The sequence below is a fragment of the Phycodurus eques genome, chromosome 7 (assembly GCF_024500275.1).
Source record: "Phycodurus eques isolate BA_2022a chromosome 7, UOR_Pequ_1.1, whole genome shotgun sequence".
NCBI classification, from domain to species: domain Eukaryota; kingdom Metazoa; phylum Chordata; class Actinopteri; order Syngnathiformes; family Syngnathidae; genus Phycodurus; species Phycodurus eques.
Genome location: NC_084531.1, coordinates 20,404,789 through 20,422,477, shown reverse-complemented (window position 1 = coordinate 20,422,477; position 17,689 = coordinate 20,404,789). Strand labels below are relative to the sequence as shown.

Below are 17,689 nucleotides of genomic sequence, written 5' to 3'. Positions count from 1 at the left end.
ATAAAAAACAGCTCTGATTGGTTATGCAAAATCCATAATTCAAGGGGGAACATGTCTCCCTGGCATTTCGCTCAGAGCCAGGGGAAAAGAAACAGAGTTCCCACTTGACCCTGTGCTCTCCAGGCCACCTGACTGCCTTTTAATTAAAAAGCAAAAAAACAAAAACAAACCAAAAAACACAGCTCACTAAATGGTCTAACCTTTACATGCTAACTTCCAACAGTGTCTTTAACATCTGACTCAGTTCTCACGCAGTTTATAGTAAATGAGCGAAGGGAAACATGGCGCTTCCACTGTTAGAGTGTTGCTGGCGACTTTATTGCTATAACTCATTATTAGTGACATATCCACATTTAAGACTACTCTTCGATAATTATATAAATCAAAGGAGAGTATGTAATGACGGAAAAAAAAAAACGGTCTGTGACACTTTTAAACGTCAGCAAGACTTCAGAACATTGTTGTTCATTTACCATGTGTTTTCAAACCAGATAATCCACGTCGTTATTGTCTCTGTTAAAGGGAATTACATCATTTTGACATCATTAACATAATAATTGTCCTCCTGTTCCATCATTTTATATACAAAGAATAAATCCAGGGAGTTGTCCACTCACATAAGCATATTAATCCTTGTCTAAATACAGTCAATCTGACTGGCAAAGCCTCATGTTGAGACGCTCCCTCTGCCACCAATCTGCATGCCTTGTTCAACGTGGGCATTAAGTCTGCTCTGATTGCATCACATCGGCAGCTCAGCTCTTGACACTGCGCTCAGCAGCTGTTGGCCGGTTGGAGGATTTAGACCCGGTGTTAAGAAACATGTTTACAATCCCCCCCCAAAATCTGACAGGCTTTGTCATCACATCTGTAAACACATGTGCTCAAATGAAAGCACACACGGTGGACATCATGGTCATCTACTGTATGTCCAGTTCATGCCAATATGTGCCAACACATACAATAGTCATACACTCACTGGACACTTCATTAGGTATGCAAGTTCTCTATCTAATAAGATCTTACACGCACGATCTGTGTGATAAATTGCTCTTATTTTTGGTTTGAATCGGCACTCAATTGAGCCTGTAATTGGAAACCCCCCTCCTGCATATACTGTACCTCAATTTTGTCATTCCAATCCATTTATTGTACACTATGACTTATGTCAAATAAGGGAAATGTCCAAACGTGCCCTCTCTTGTAATGGTAATGCAAATGTAAAATCTAAAATCAACTGACTAACTAACTAACTAACAACCATCAATGAAAATGTTATCTCTTGTTAGCTAATCATAATAATCCTCAGTTTAGACAGATATAAAGGTATTTATTTCATACTATTTTATACTGTGGTTCTCCTTTATATTTTTGCAGGTGTTCTTACTATTGAAAAATATCAAGTGTAGGCAAAATATAGCCTGTGGGCCACATATGCCGTGCTATGTTCTTTTATTCAGCCTACTGTATTTACTTTACCAAGACTGAAATGTTCATTGTATTAGTTAGCCATTTTCCCCTATAATTGGTTCATTCAAATGTATTTTTATTTTTTTATTCATCTTACTAACAATTGACTATTTGATTTATTGTAAATATTAAAATAGACAACCAGTAATAAAATAAACAATTGTACTTATACATTGAATGTTCATGCATTTAAAACATTTTGTATTTTTGTACAATTGCTTGATTATGTATTATTGAATTTTTCATAATCATTTCAAAATGAGGATGAAATATCGAATTCATCGAAAATGATTAAACAGTTTTACATATTTTACTTCAACATCTACGGATGACCTGGCCCATGTTTTACCAATCAAATGTGGCCCTTGAGCAAAACGTTTGCCCACCCCTCATGCAAGCCATTACTGTCTGTCGACTGAGTTTATGTGTCACTTCCTCTGCCACAGGTGCAGGCGTCCCCTTGTTTCAGCCAATCCTCCTGAACAGTGGCTCTCGCATCCAGCAGCTGAGTAACGGTTCGTTGCTGATCAAACACGTGCTGGAGGACGACAACGGCTTTTACCTGTGTAAGGTCAGCAACGACGTGGGCGCTGACGTCAGCAAGTCCATGTACCTCACTGTCAAAAGTAAGACTCTTTACCTCATCCATATCAGTTGATACACTTGCACTCAGTGTGTCTGGGTCAGTGTTTCAAACCCACAAGGGACAGGTCTTGGCTGCAGTCTTTGACATTTTGCCAATTTGATGACATAAAGAGAGGTATCAATTACTGTAGTTTGTGGTCCTGACTCAAAGTAAATGTGATGATGGTGCTCATTCACATTTCAGGACTTGTGAAAACACTTTTAGTTTGAGGGCTGAACAAATGTACAGTATTAGCATATGCAGAGAAATGTTGGCTTTCTAGCCTTTTTCAAGATTATTTGTGACCCCCGTTTTCTCAAAGATCAAAGTGCTAAGTGTACTCAAATTGTTGCAAAGTGACTGAGAACAAGATGAATATGAATGTATTTTGTCTTTTTCCTGAAAAAGAGCAGAAAACCTGCAAAGAAGGACAAATCAATAAATGACTTAAGCTTTCATCAAACTCTTGAATATATTTTTAACGTCTTTCCTGTGCTTGCACTTTGGTAAGATAATAACTTAATTTCACCTTTTGAAATTCATCTAAACAGGATGTGAAAAATCTTCTTTAGCTGAGGCTCACCCTCCCTGTTAGCTCCAAAGATAATAATATCTGTAGAAATCCCCTGTGAAAGAAATATTAACTATTAATACCGTTATGGATATGTTATGGATATTCAGTGTCAGTGTAATTAAGCCTCGCAGTGCACAAAGGTTCGGATCCGCAATGCTGTTTGTGCCTTGGCTGCAGGCGCTTACACAAAACATGCTCTCTGACTATCCATAGGTCACTTTCATGACTACAGCAACCAGTTGCTATGCAGCAAGTGGACCTGTGCCTCTGACCCTGTTTCGTTCACGTTTCACCACCCACTGAAATAACTTTTTTTTTTTTTTTTTTTTAATGCATTACAATTTTACTGTGTTGTAGGTCTTGGTCCATGCACCAAGCAGTGATGGCTCTATAGGTGGAGTTTTCAAAGTGAGGCTGAAAAAAAACTGTTTCCACTAAGATTCCACTAACCATTTTTTTTCACATTCACACTTAAGTTGCGGGCTACTTATAAACCCATTAAATACTTTTTTTTAAAACAGGCTTAAATAAAGCCCTACTGAAAAAAATCTGAATTTAGCGACAATTTGAAAAATATCATGGCATAGATTTTTAAACATGTCACAGTGCATTTGAATTCATCTCTACTTTTTGAAATAAAAATTTCACACCGGGCAGGCTCCTCAACCAACCTGCATTAGAGATATGTGTACTGTTTACACATTACTTAAGTTACTTAAGTTAGGCGAGAAAATACAAGCAAGAGAACTGCTGTCAATGAACATGCGAGTGTGTCTTATGGCAACTGTTGCACAATATTTCAACAATACACAGAAATATTACACCACTGATGGTCCTTTGTAATTTATAGTTTATTTTTGTAGCACGCCAAGAATGTGAAGTAATAATGAAATATAAATAACTTGTATTCAATATCATGTATATATATATATTTATTAGTAATTAATTTTACACATATTTTGGTAATAAATTCATTGACGCAACAAAAAGAACACTTGGGAGCCGAGCCTAAAGAACTAGTTCTCCAATAAGAAAAGAAATTGCCGTCATGTTTCTCCTTGCTCGCTGTCTGAAAATCTGATCAATTTTGCCATAAAAACATAGCTGTAACAAATTAGCCTAGCAGGTTTCTAAATGTCCATTCTTCAATTTCTCTCAAGCAACCGCACCTCCTCTTCACTCCTACGGCATCCCCTTCCCTCGAAATTTAAATGCACTTGCTACTACGTACTACTCGACACACGCTGTCGACCTGAAGTATTGAGACACACTTCAAATTATGGCCATGTCATGCTTCCAGCTTTGTGGGAACAGTTTTACTGCATCCACGTGCACAAAACAAGGTCCAAACAGGTGTGTTTGAATGAGTTTGCTGTGGAAGAATTTGAGAGCCCTGACCTCAACCCTATTGAACCCCTGTCATTCATCATCAGTAACCTTTGACATCACATATTCTATTATATAAATGAGGGGGTGGGGGGCAGTATTGCGCAATCTTGCAGAAAGTCTTCCCAGGAGAGTGGAAACTTACAGATGCAAATGTAAAAAAAAAACAAGAACAATGTCTTCCATTCTGGCTTGATAGTCATGTCCCATTACTTTTGTCCATATAGTTTATCTGAAATGTTAATTAATTAAATCACTTAACTGCCCCGCAATGGTGATATAATATCATTCAGTAGTTAAGTAGTAGTTCAGCCACTTCCCCCATATGTCCAAAATGTTTTTTTTTAAATCAAAAAAGATAAAATACAATTAATATCATGTTTATTCGTACATAAAGTCCGGTGTGGCCATGCAGGTTTTAAATGTGTGTACTTCTTGTCAGGCTTTACACTCCTAGGAAATCAAGCATGTATAGTCAATTGTCGCAAACGGAGCACAAGACACTCCGTAACTGGTGCACTGTTTTAGAAGTAAAACCTGTTTTGTTTTGTTTTCTAAATAGAAGCCCCTTACAGGGCAAGGAACCATATGTGTTGGATTTATCTCACCAAACATTATAATGAATAAACACAAAAGGAATGAAGACGTTGGTCATTTTACTCATGAGGAGGGCGCATGGGAGATTGTTCAGGTTACAGCCTCTCAACACGCTCTAAACAATCTCTCCCGTCGCTCCTGCATTTATTTGAAAATAGGGAGGTTTCTAAGTTTACAAGACATAACGTACTAAGCTACAAGACACAACACACTAAGGGTAGGGTTTCAAGGTGAAAACATGGCACCTGCCACGTCCCGGCCACGTCCTTCTCTCAGATGATTCCTGCTGAGTCATCTTCTTGAAGGCGAGACATCTTTCTTTCTAAACATTGTCCATAATACTAATGCAAGCTAAGCAAATAAATGATAACTTCTACAATATATCTAACAATATGTCATACTGGACCTTGAACTTCAGTTAAAATGCCACACGCCTTACCATATGGTAGTAGAGCATCTTTTTAAATACTGGTATATTGTTGGAAATTAAAGTGATTAAAATGTTGAAAAATACAATGTCTGCTGAAATAATTTTTTGGGTTTAAAAGTGTTTCAATGATTGCCCAATAAGGGGTTTATTTTTGGCCTAACTGTGTATCTTGGATTTTACCTGTTCATGCATCAATAGTGTGACACATACAGCACACATAATATTGTGTGCGTGTGTGTCTGTGCATGCGTGTTATGAGTGGCATTCGTGCCTCTAAACATCAATTAGAGGTTGATAAAGTGCTCAGGGGAAGAACGTTCTGCATTTGATCTGCTTTAATTGTAATCTCCGGCTGCCTTTCCTTCCTCCATTTACGCCAAATGAGAGAAAGATGAAAACGACAAACAAGACATTATTTGACGATTTGTCCTTGTTCCATTGCTGACACCTGTTCAAAGTGAACAAACCCAACAAGTCACATGTCTGTTTGGCGCTCACAAATCATTCTCTTAGCTTGTATTGTCAAGACTAACAAAGTGGTTTTACTCTTAAATGAAAGTAAGCGTGATACATGACATGACTTGCGTGCCACTGTGCGGGCTGAAGTGTTTATCATGGTTTTAAATGACACAGTGAGCCTTCCAGACAATCGTGGTTCTGAAAATAATATATCCATTCATGAGGCATGCAATGTTTTGAGGGCAACACGGTGGTCTAGTGGTTAGCACATCTATCCAACAGTGGGTAGGTCCCCAGGTTCAAATCTAGGCTGTGGTCTCCCTGTGCTTCGTTACACTTTAAGTGAAGATTCCAAATTGGGGGTGGGAAACCTTTGTGTTCAAGGGCCACATTTGATTTTTAAAACAGGCAGATCATTCGCAGATGAAGTGAAATGTGTATGTAAAATATTTCATTTGCATTACATACTAATAATTCATTCTCATTTTAATTTTGTTAATATTTCTGATGCATTCAATGATAAATAATTAACCAAATACAGTTTTTGCTAAAATAAATAAAAGTGTTCCTCTCACCTTAAGTCATCTGGGATCGGCTTCAGCTCACCTGCGACCCTAAAGAGGTCAAGCACTACAGAAAACGTTTTCGGCTCCTCCTTCAATTTCCCTGGCTTGTGCAGGTTTACCAAATGAAGTTTTAACACGATAGTAAAGAATTGTCACAATTTGAAGAGAATTTTCTGTGTCCAAATCCATCAAATCGACTGACTTTCTACTAGTTTGTGACTCGTACGTGCTTTCCCCTTTGCTTTCTATCCCCACTCACACTCTTTCCCACATCCGCCTTTATTTTATTGCGAGGCCCCTTGAGACATTATTGTTAAAAAACATACATCAAATGCATCAAATTACTGTGTTTCCCCCCCAAAAAAAAATAATTTCGCTTTGAGCATTTGAAAGCTTGGTAGAAGCATAAAGATGAGAAGAAGAGTAAGGGAGTGCATAACAAACACTGGCCTCATCAGTTTGAACTTGCTTTGCCAAGGCTTCAGATTTCGATGACAAATATAGCCCCCATTAAGAAGCAATAACATTTAGTGACGGGGCGAACAGACTCTTTTAATAGAACTTACTTAAAATTCATAGTTGCTATGCAAAATAAATCAGCAATTTCCTTCGCTGGGGCGTTGGGAAGGGAGATGATTATGTGGGGCGCCACGGAGGAAGGAGGTGGGGCTGCCAGTGAATAAGAGATGAGCTTTAAAAGTCAGCAATCTTAAGTCTGACACTTCAATCATGTAGACACACACGCGCGCATACACGCGCTCGCGCGCATGCACCTAAACACACACACACCATCATCTTCAAAGGATTTGAAATACAGCCACTTTAAATTGAATAATACATTTTACATAAAGTAGTTTACAGATACCGTACTTGTATTTGGATTATTAAGAAATGAACAGGCGGCACGGTGGGCGACTGGTTAGAGCGTCAGCCTCACAGTTCTGAGGACCTGGGTTCAATCCCGGCCCCGCCTGTGTGGAGTTTGCATGTTCTCCCCGTGCCTGCGTGGGTTTTCTCCGGGCACACCGGTTTCCTCCCACATCCCAAAAACATGCATTATTTGGGGACTCTAAATTGCCCGTAGGTGTGAATGTGAGTGCGAATGGTTGTTTGTTTGTTTGTATGTGCCCTGCGATTGGCTGGCAACCAGTTCAGGGTGTACCCCGCCTCCTGCCCGATGACAGCTGGGATAGGCTCCATTGCTCCCGCGGCCCTTGTGAGGATAAGCGGTTCAGAAAATGGATGGATGGATCAATAAATGAACACATTTTTAAATTCTGGAATGTATTAAGTTTAATATCTTAATAATAACTAATTAAATGAGAGTTGATGGAAGCTGATTTTTTCTTGTCTTGAATCATGTTTATTGCATTTTTGTTGTTGTTGTAAAATAATCCATAATAGATTACGTCATTGCTCTAAATTCTTTATTAGCCTTTATTAGACACATTAACATGGACTTGGTTTACCTCTCATGTAAACATGTAAATACAGTATATGTAGCACTAAATGATAAATCAGACTACAGGATGGGTCACATTTAACACAGGACAACTCAAACTTTGGCATTGACATAATTGATAAATATTCAGTTAAATATTAATGTCATGTAATTGTTACTGATGTTTTTCCAAGTTATGAACATTTATCCCGTATGTCCCATAACGTGAAAATGATGTTCCGGGGTTTTGTGGCATTTTGGTTCAGCACAGTCAGCCATGTTTGTGGCTGTGTTGCGGTATGACTTCCTTTGTTTTGGAGCATGTTAATGATTTTGATGCTTATGGAGCAGGAAAAAGCTCTTGTTATGCACATTATATGCAGTACAGTCTATGTAAGTATAAAATGTAAAATTATTATTGCGCGTTATCCAAGTAAATTCTCACACCAACGTTTTTTTCATCATTTAATTTACTAATTGTTTCACATTTTTGGCACCGTTGTTCATTATTCACTTGAAAAAAATTCATAACTTGTTTTTTGTTTATTCTCTTAACATTTAATAAGCTGCTATAAATCTTTGAATAAGAAAGGCAAGAGGGACTTTCTGCTTGGCAAATAGTGATGACACATTTCTCTGTGTCACTAGAGTTGACCCACTCATATTTGCATTTCGCCACCTGCGGATTCACCAATTATTTTATTTTTTTTTGCCTTTTTTGGGGGGAGGGGGGGGGTCAACCCCAAATTGGCGGTATAGTCCTTTTTATTTGAGAATTCTAGGGCTGAACAAAAAATCAAAATCACTATTCACGATTTGGCCAGTCTCTGTCCACCAGGAATAGCGGGAGTCCACTGTATACCCATTTGCTGGTTGTATCATAAGATGGTATACCATGCTTAAAATGTCAAAGAAAAATGTCTAACAATAAGTAATCATATTTTTTTTGTCATCTCCGCACAGTACGAACTCTCAGTAAAAGCAGGAGATTTACGAAACAGATGAAATATATGTGGCACTGAAGTTATACTTTGCCAAATAGTGAGCCTATTTGTTATTATTTACGCAACGTTTATAACTCTTTTATTAACAATGTGTTACACTTTGTGAGGGTACCCTCTGTTATGAATTGGTTTGCATTCCCCTAACTGTTTCTCTGGTGTGTAAACATGCAAGTCCACTATGAGTTTGAGCATCCGTTTCCTGCTGCAGTCTTTATTCGGGCCTTTCTAAAAGTGCTCAGGCATGTGCGTCCGTCTTCATGCGCGCATACGCGTGCATATTCAAATGTGTGCGTGAGACACCAGCATGCCCAGCGGACTTGTCTGTTGCGTATGAATAATCAAAGCGGTCTCTCTCATCATTAAATCATGGCTGTCCTGTTGAGAGCCTGAGGAGTCACATGGAGCGAGGGAGCAAGAGGGATCATAGTTAGCGCTGCAGGGGTACATGCTCTCTCGCCATTCTCCATCGTGTAGTGTGGCTGAGATGTGTCATGAGCACGAGTCGCTCTGCTTGCCCACTCAGCCCCACAACACTGCTACTGCTGTGACACACACTCATGCATTTCCACATTTGGTGTAACACTCATGCTCACGCTCTCAGAAGCATTTATTCAGGAGGGTGCCGACATTCAGACGTATATATGCAGATGTACAATTTAGAACATTTGCGAATAATAGGTGCCAGGATACTTCTGGATGGCAGAGGGTGAGTAACTACTGCTTACCTGAAGAGATCCAGCCAGCTACACTAGAGAAAACATTGTTGATGATCTAAAACCTAAACGATGACATAAACTTGTTGTGTTTGGGCTTGGGCCACCAAATATACTACAAGGGGTTTAGGTTTTTTTTTCTATTTGCTTTGCCGCAAGTTAAGACTGAGTGAATGCTTAACTTTGTTATCTATTTCACCATCAAAAGAAAATGTAATGGCTTTAATCGACGCAACAGGAAAATCAAGCTCAAGCGACCATAGCCTTCTTGGTTTGATAACAGAAAAGTTGTCCTAATAATATACCATTATCTAACAGATTGTATGTCAAATAGCTACTAGTTACAATAAGAACCACTCAGTGGTAAGCTACGCTTATGGTAGTATGCTATCCTTTCGATGACATCTACAGTACCAACCACGACCAAGTTTAAGGCATTTTACCGGTATTTATTGCTATCTCCTGAGTTAAGTTGTATATGTGAATTTTAACCACGTCTATTTCTGAATCAACTTACCTGTTAAAAGGTCAATCACAGCTGGCATTGGGACAAACCTCCATGCAGTTTACAACCAAACCTCATCTAGGAGACTGACACTTCACAAATACAAACTACAGAGGTAGAGAAGGATTGCCAATCTAAGACCCATTCCCTTGTGAATATGAGCCTTCCTGTACCACCACGCGAGATGAAAATCATCATTCAACACTTCTACTACCTTCTTGTATTTAACCTGTTTTCTCAGTCGCTTTACTTTGGTCAAAGGACATAGTTTTGTTTTTGTTTTTTTTAAGTAGTGGTACTATCGGAAGAATGTACATTCTTCTTGTGACATGATGGTGAATTGCCATATAGATTCCGCTGAGGGAGAAGGCTTCTGGCTGCATCTACTGCATCCTTCACATGGCAATTCTGCAACTGTCCCTTTCAATGGCATTTCTAGAGCAGGACAAAAAACATCCATCGAGCCATTTTTTGTACCGCTTTTCCATGTTGAGGTCTCAGATGAAATGGAGCCTATTCCAACTGCCTGGACTGGTCGCCGGCCAAATTGCTGGGTACAATTAGATAACCTTTCAAACTCACATTTACACCTACGGGCCATTTAGAGTCTTCAATCAAAGTTATGGTTAGTATGAAAGTTCTTGTGCCCTGCGTTTGGCTGGCCACTTCTTGAAAATCAATGGATCGATCAATGGATGGAATTCTATTGGTTTGAGATGTCAGCCTACTGAATCAAGATGACACGTGGTGAGTGTGATTTAGGGCCCCAATGCAGCACACTGAACCACCGTAATAGTTGGAAGGGATTTTAATAAAGACTTAATATCACCTGTGACAAATCCATTCAAAGCCAGGATACAGAGCAGTCAACTTCACAGTCAAGAGATTGAGGCTTTTAAGATAGGGAATTTGTTTTGGGCCAAAGTGATGCAATGCATAGTAATCCACAGATAGCAGGTCAGGAAATACTCAGATTTCCCTGTTGTGTTAATCTACGATCGACAAAGAACAGAACAGGAAAACTCACACTTGGTTGACTTTGTAGAACATACGTGGTAAGGCAGAACTCTCACGGTGGTCGTGTTGTAGCCTCTAGCATGTATGGCAGTCAAATGCTCTGACAATGATCGGGTCATCGAGAAAGTCTTAAATAGGGGAGTGTATCTGATAGTGGCTAGTAGAATGTGATTGACTGTCAGATTGGCTGTCTATCATGGCAGACTGTGACACATGAGCAACCTGAAGTCAAAGGTCTTCGGATAATCCTCTTCAAACAGCCAGCAATTATAATTCAAAGCAGATTTTAAAGAATATATATAAAAATAATGTATACAAAAATAAAATACAAAAAAAAACATTTTCTCGCCCACCCGGGCGGTATCTCCTTCAAACTTGGGTCCTTTACCACAGGCCAGTGAGCTTGAGAGTTCTGCGCAGGATATTAGCTGTTCCCATTATTGCGTTCTTCTGGATGGAGATTGTTCCTAGTATTCGAATCAGAATCAGCTTTATTGGCCAAGTATGTGACGAGACACACAAGGAATATGACTCCTTTAAATTTTTCACTGTTTGTTATATTGCAGCCATTAGCTAAAATCATTTAAGTTAATATTTTTCCTCATTCATGTACACACAGCACCCCATATTGACAGAAAAAAATTTAATTGTTGAAAATTTGCAGAATTATTAAAACAGAAAAAAATTAATATCACAGAGCCATAAGTATTCAGACCCTTTGCTCAGTATTTAGTAGAAGCACCCTTTTGAGCTAATACAGCCATGAGTCTTTTTGGGAATGATGCAACAAGTTTTTCACACCTGGATTTGGGGATCCTCTGCCATTCCTCCTTGCAGATCCTCTCCAGTTGTGTCAGGTTGGATGGTGAATGTTGGTGGACAGGCATTTTCAGATCTCTCCAGAGATGCTCAATTGGGTTGAGGTCAGGGCTCTGGCTGGGCCATTCAAGAACAGTCATGGAGTTGTTCTGAAGCCACTCCTTCGTTATTTTAGCTGTGTGCTTAAAGTCATTGTCTTGTTGGAAGGTGAACCTTCGGCCCAGTCTGAGTTCCTGAGCACTCTGGAGAAGGATTTCATCCAGGATATCCCTGTACTTGGCCGCATTCATCTTTTCTTCAATTGCAACCAGTCGTCCTGTCCCTGCAGCTGAAAAACACCCCCACAGCATGATGCTGCCACCACCATGCTTCACTGTTGGGACTGTATTGGACAGGTGATGAACAGTGCCTGGTTTTCTCCACATTTACCGCTCAGAATTAAGGCCAAAAAGATCTATCTTGGTCTCATCAGACCAGAGAATCTTATTTCTCAGCATCTTGGAGTCCTTCAGGTGTTATTTTTAGCAAACTCCATGCGGACTTTCATGTGTCTTGCACTGAGGAGAGGCTTCCGTCGGGCCACTCTGCCGTAAAGCCCCGACTGGTGGAGGGCTGCAGTGATGGTTGACTTTCTAGAACTTTCTCCCATCCCCGACTGCATCTCTGGAGCTCAGCCACAGTGATCTTTGGGTTCTTCTTTACCTCTCTCACCAAGGTTCTTCTCCCCCGATTGCTCAGTTTGGCCGGATGGCCAGCTCTAGGAAGGGTTCTGGTCGTCCCAAACGTCTTCAATTTAAGGATTATGGAGGCCACTGTGCTCTTAAGAACCCTAAGTGCACCAGAATTTTTTTGGTAACCTTGGCCAGATCTGTGCCTTGGCACAATTTGGTCTCTGAGATCTTCAGGCAGTTCCTTTGACCTCATGATGCTCATTTTCTCTGACATGGACTGTGAGTTGTAAGGTCATATATAGACAGGTGTGTGGCTTTACAAAATCTCAAGGATGATCAGAAAAAATGGACAGCACCCGAGTTAAATATATGAGTGTCACAGCAAAGGGTCTGAATAATTATGGCTGTGTAATATTTCAGTTTTTCTTTTTTAATAAATCTGTATATGTATATATATATTCTATTACTGCTTGAGATTGAGATGACAATACCAACTCTCCAATGTAGCACAGCTCATATATCGTTTTGAATTATTTTACCCACAGTGTGAGGTTTATATTCAGAAGAAGGACAATACCCATTATGTGCTAGGTGATAAAGATTACCACATTCACACTCTCTGTGCAGAGCTTCAGAACTAATATGATGTAATCCAATTCGGCAGCTTCACACTTTTACCTGAACATTTTAGCCGAAAGTCTAATCAGCTTCGTGTGAGAAAAGAAAATGGCAGAATGAGTAAAGGTGTGACGAGTAAAGACCAGAGCAGTCTGGGTGAGAGACATTAACAACAGATAAGAATTCTGCTGAATCACACACACACACACACACACACTCGCACAACCGCACGCCGGCTAGATTTGTTGATAATGAATCCGGTGTGTGGTTACGGCACACCGCCAGACAGACTCCTCGCTCAGACCGATGGGAGTTCAGTCAGGAGTCACTGCTTTCTTCTTCATCTCGGCAGCCTCTTCCTCAAAAGATGCACCTTACCGCTCCCTGTCATCATCAAAGCAGGCGGAGAGAATTTAGATGAAGTTATATCCTCACTGTGCTGAGCAAGAAATACACGTTTATTTTGCACACAGTATATGCATTTACAAATAATGATACCAAACCAGATACTTTCTACAACCTGTATGCCCAAACAATGTAACTAATAAATAAATAGATTAAAAACATCACAAAATCCCATACTGTTGCTTTCCTATAACAATGCATATCTTCAAACAGCCAAAAACACACTTTTTGCCATTAAATACAAATTTAAAAATTGGTGATACATACTTTGCACTGTGCAGTGACATACTATACCGAAAACAATATATGATTGCAAATTATTCTGAAATTACATGAAGTGAGCCAAAACTGCATTTTCAAATTCAGAGACTGACTCCTTACCAGTGTGCTGTGTGTGATACACCAAAAATTATTAATTTAATACTAATTAAATATTGTTTGTTCCCTCGATCTATGACAAGCAGAACAATCAAATTCTCTTCCGCTAGATAGCAGACAATCAGCCTAGGTATCCACCTGTTGCCATTCATACAACAGAATAATAGCTTTGTGTTCAACTAAACATCACCGTGATTTTACAGAGTAAGTACATTTATGAGTAAATGAAGCGACCAAAAAAAAAAAACAAAAAAAAAAAGATTATTTCAGTATATTTACTTTTAGTGACATTTTTGTTTGGTGGTGTGCTGTGAGATTTTTCAAATGTAAAATATGTGCCTTGGCTCAATAAGGGTTGGGAAACACTGTTGTAATCTATATCCTATTCCAGGTAGCTGTAAATGTAAATGTACACATATAAAAAGACTAAATACACACCCTCAAACAAACCCTCATTTAAAAGGGCGATATGACTCTATTACTAACGTGATCTCAGTCAGCATGTTTCTTCTTACCAGTTTATATTCCTCTGTGTCGTCCACTTTTAGTCCCGGCCATGATCACATCCTATCCCAACACCACACTGGCCACACAGGGGGAGGAGAAAAAGATGAGTTGCATAGCACATGGGGAGAAGCCCATCATGGTGCGCTGGGAGAAAGAAGAACGCATCATCAACCCTGAGACCAGCCGATACATAGTCACCATCAAGGAGGTGGCCGACGAAGTCATTTCAACACTGGTGGTGAGTGTTATGTCAAAGATTCAGGCCCAAATACGGTTGCACATTAACATCTTTAAGATGAAATATAATATAGTTGTCTCTGGGAATTAATTGTATGACTGAAACGTCTATTATTAAAATGCTGTATTTCCTCCACGTCATCATGGTATTTTCTACATTGTTTCTTTTTTTTGTTTTTTTTTGGCTTTTTTTCTTCCCCTTTACATTCTATCGTGGGTATGGAAAGTTTTGAGACCCCCTTACATTCTTCACCCTTTGTTATATTGCAGCCATTTGTTAAAATCATTTAAGTTCATTTTTTGTCCTCGTTAATATAGACACAGCACCCCATATTGACAGAAAAAAACGGAATTGTTGAAATCTTTGCTGATTTATTAAAAAAGAAAACTGAAATATCACACAGCCATAAGTATTCAGACCTTTTGCTGTGACACTCATATATTTAACTCGGGTGCTGTCCATTTCTTCTGATCATCCCAAAAATGGTTCTACACCTTCATTGGAGTCCAGCTGTGTTTGATTATACTGATTGGCCTTGATTAGGAAAGCCACACCCCTCCCTATATAAGACCTTACAGCTCACAGTGCATGCCAGAGCAAATGAGAATCATGAGGTCAAAGGAACTGCATGAAGAGCTCAGAGACAGAATTGTGGCAAGGCAGAGATGTGGCTAAGGTTACCAAAAAAGAGCAATTGGGGGAGAAGAGCCTTGGTGAGAGAGGTAAAGAAGAACCCAAAGATCACTGTGGCTGAGCTCCAGAGATGCAGTTGGGAGATGGGTGAAAGTTCTAGAAAGTCAACCATAACTGCAACCCTCCACCAGTCGGGGCTTTATGGCAGAGTGGCCCGACGGAAGCCTTCTCCAGAGTGCTCGCTTGTGTCGGCCGCACCTCAACTCCAGCCGCTCCACTTCCTGTCGATATGTAGACTCGTCCCTATCCTTGATGAGGCCAATGACAGTGGTGATGACAGTCTTCTTCTTCTTCTTCTTCTTCTTCTTAATTTGTCTTCTTCATAAGGGGTCTGTGAGCCGTGCTTTGTCTGGTCCCTCACCTAGGACCTGTTTGCCATGGGTGACCCTGCCAGGGGCATAAAGCCCCAGGCAACTTAGCTCCTAGGATCATTGGGACACACAAACCCCTCCACCGCGATAAGGTGATGGCTAAAGGAGGGGGATTTTAGCAAATGGCTGCAATATTAAAAAAAAAAAAAATGGCTGCAATATTAAAAAGAGTTAACAATTTAAGGGGATCTGAATACTTTCCGTACCCACTGTACTTCCAATTCTCCTATTCTATTTGATACATTAATTTGGATTCTTGAATGACAGTGTGACTCTGTTCCTTAATCACAGACATGTGCTTCTTTATCAACAGATAATGCCCACCGTACGCGAGGACTCTGGTTTCTTCTCCTGTCACGCCATCAATTCCTTTGGAGAAGATCGAGGAATCATACAGCTGACTGTGCAAGGTAAAACACTTCGAAATAGGCTATTCAAATGTTTTAATATTTCCAGTTTGTTTTAGAAGAAGATAAACTACAGTCCTTGCAAATCATATTTTTTTATGTGCTGTGGTATTTTTTTTTTATGCATTTGCACTCTTTGGAGTAAATTCAGCTCGATTGAAACCTTTCCAAAATTTCTTGGAAGCTCATCTCATTTGTATGATGTGAAAATGTGCTCCATGATATCCATATATTAGTATTTTTAAGCTCTTCAGTGTAATTATTCAGAGGTCATGCTGCTTCACGCTCAGTCCACTTGTATGATTATCTTTTACCTCGATTCAAGACTGATGGTTTGTGTGTTCCTAAAATTACTTCCTTCAGGCTTCTGATTGCTGTACACAGTTCTACACTTTTGGTCATAGGGCCATCTTTTGTTCTGGCATGCACTTGACAACAAACTTGATTTTATTTGAACAAATGGTATTGCTAGAGAAGAAGTCTTACATATATACCTTTAGTCATTTACTATCTAATTAATTCTTGTTCCGCCATGCTGTTTGCTGTTTCGCATACAGATAAAAAATAATTGATCTGTCCTTTCTACCTGCTTTCTGTGTTCGAAGCAAAGTTTATGTAAGTTTATTCATTTTATTCACATTTTACCCCAGAGCCTCCTGACCCTCCTGAGGTAGAGATCCGGGAAGTCAAAGACAGAACCATAGCACTTCGCTGGACCATGGGCTTTGATGGCAACAGCCCCATTACAGGATATGACATAGAGTGCAAGAACAAAACAGGTACTTGGGGAGATGCGGTAAATAACAAGACGAGAAACAGTCATCTCTCTTTACTCTTTCCACATACAGAGTGTTTTCACATTAAACAACCAACTATTCCCTTTAAAGCCAACAACTCCCTTTTGATCTTTCATCTCCTGCCCCTCCCTTGAAGATACATACGCCTGGCGAATGTCTCCATCTTGTGGGTCACCACATACTGATCACTTATCCAGTCACTGATGGGGTAGTGGTACATTCGCCTGATTTTGGTGTAGACAGTGTGGGTTTAGTTTCCACTCAATGACCGTGTGAAGGTGAGAGTCAATGGTTGTCTGTCACTGTATGTGTGCCCTTTACTGACTGGCAACAAATCCAGGGTGTAGATAAGATGGACGGATGGATGGATGGATGGATGGATGGATCATTTATTCAGCCTTGAGCTGGATGAAAAATGTACGAAAAATAACTTGAATGAAGATGCTTCCATTTGGAGCAGAGGCGGCCATAAAGTAGTGTAATGAAATCATTCCATGACAGCTCTTTGGGCAAGCTGCTTTACTAAATCTTCAGAAACCTAATGTAGCAAGTACAGTAAGTACGATAATGTATCCGAGCTCAAAATAAATTGTCTACTTTTTTGTTTTTATTTGGTAAGCATCTTTTCATTTGGCGTATGTCCACAATATTACAGGGTAACGTTTCTGATAGCCTGCCTTTTTGTGTTTTCCCTGTAGCTTCGTGGCTATCAGCCCAAGTTACCAAAGATGTGTCACCACAGCTCAACCAGGCCACCATCATTGACCTCCACCCTTCTTCCACCTACAACATCCGCATGGTTGCCAAGAACATCATCGGCAACAGCAACCCGAGCAACGAACTCACCATCACGACCGATGAAGCCGGTCAGCGACTCACTCTACTTTGTCATATCGTGGCCAGAGGCATTTATTCCCTCAACTGTGGAAAGGCGTCAATCAAGGCTAAGGCGTTTACTGCTAGGAGGCCTTAATGCATTGCATTTTTGTAATACAATT

General features: G+C 39.8%; 1 protein-coding gene across 4 annotated transcripts in view; it reads left to right on the top strand.

Annotated features, from left to right (window-relative positions):
- The window catches only part of dscamb (Down syndrome cell adhesion molecule b), a 127,037-nt gene that overhangs the window by 89,923 nt on the left and 19,425 nt on the right, over window positions 1-17,689 (top strand). For all 4 annotated transcript variants that reach the window (XM_061682193.1, XM_061682191.1, XM_061682192.1 and 1 more), the window contains exons 11-15: window positions 1,917-2,096; window positions 14,227-14,423; window positions 15,801-15,897; window positions 16,545-16,673; window positions 17,390-17,557. In XM_061682193.1, coding sequence (XP_061538177.1) covers window positions 1,917-2,096; window positions 14,227-14,423; window positions 15,801-15,897; window positions 16,545-16,673; window positions 17,390-17,557 — 771 coding nt within the window. The remainder of the gene's footprint in view (window positions 1-1,916; window positions 2,097-14,226; window positions 14,424-15,800; window positions 15,898-16,544; window positions 16,674-17,389; window positions 17,558-17,689) is intronic.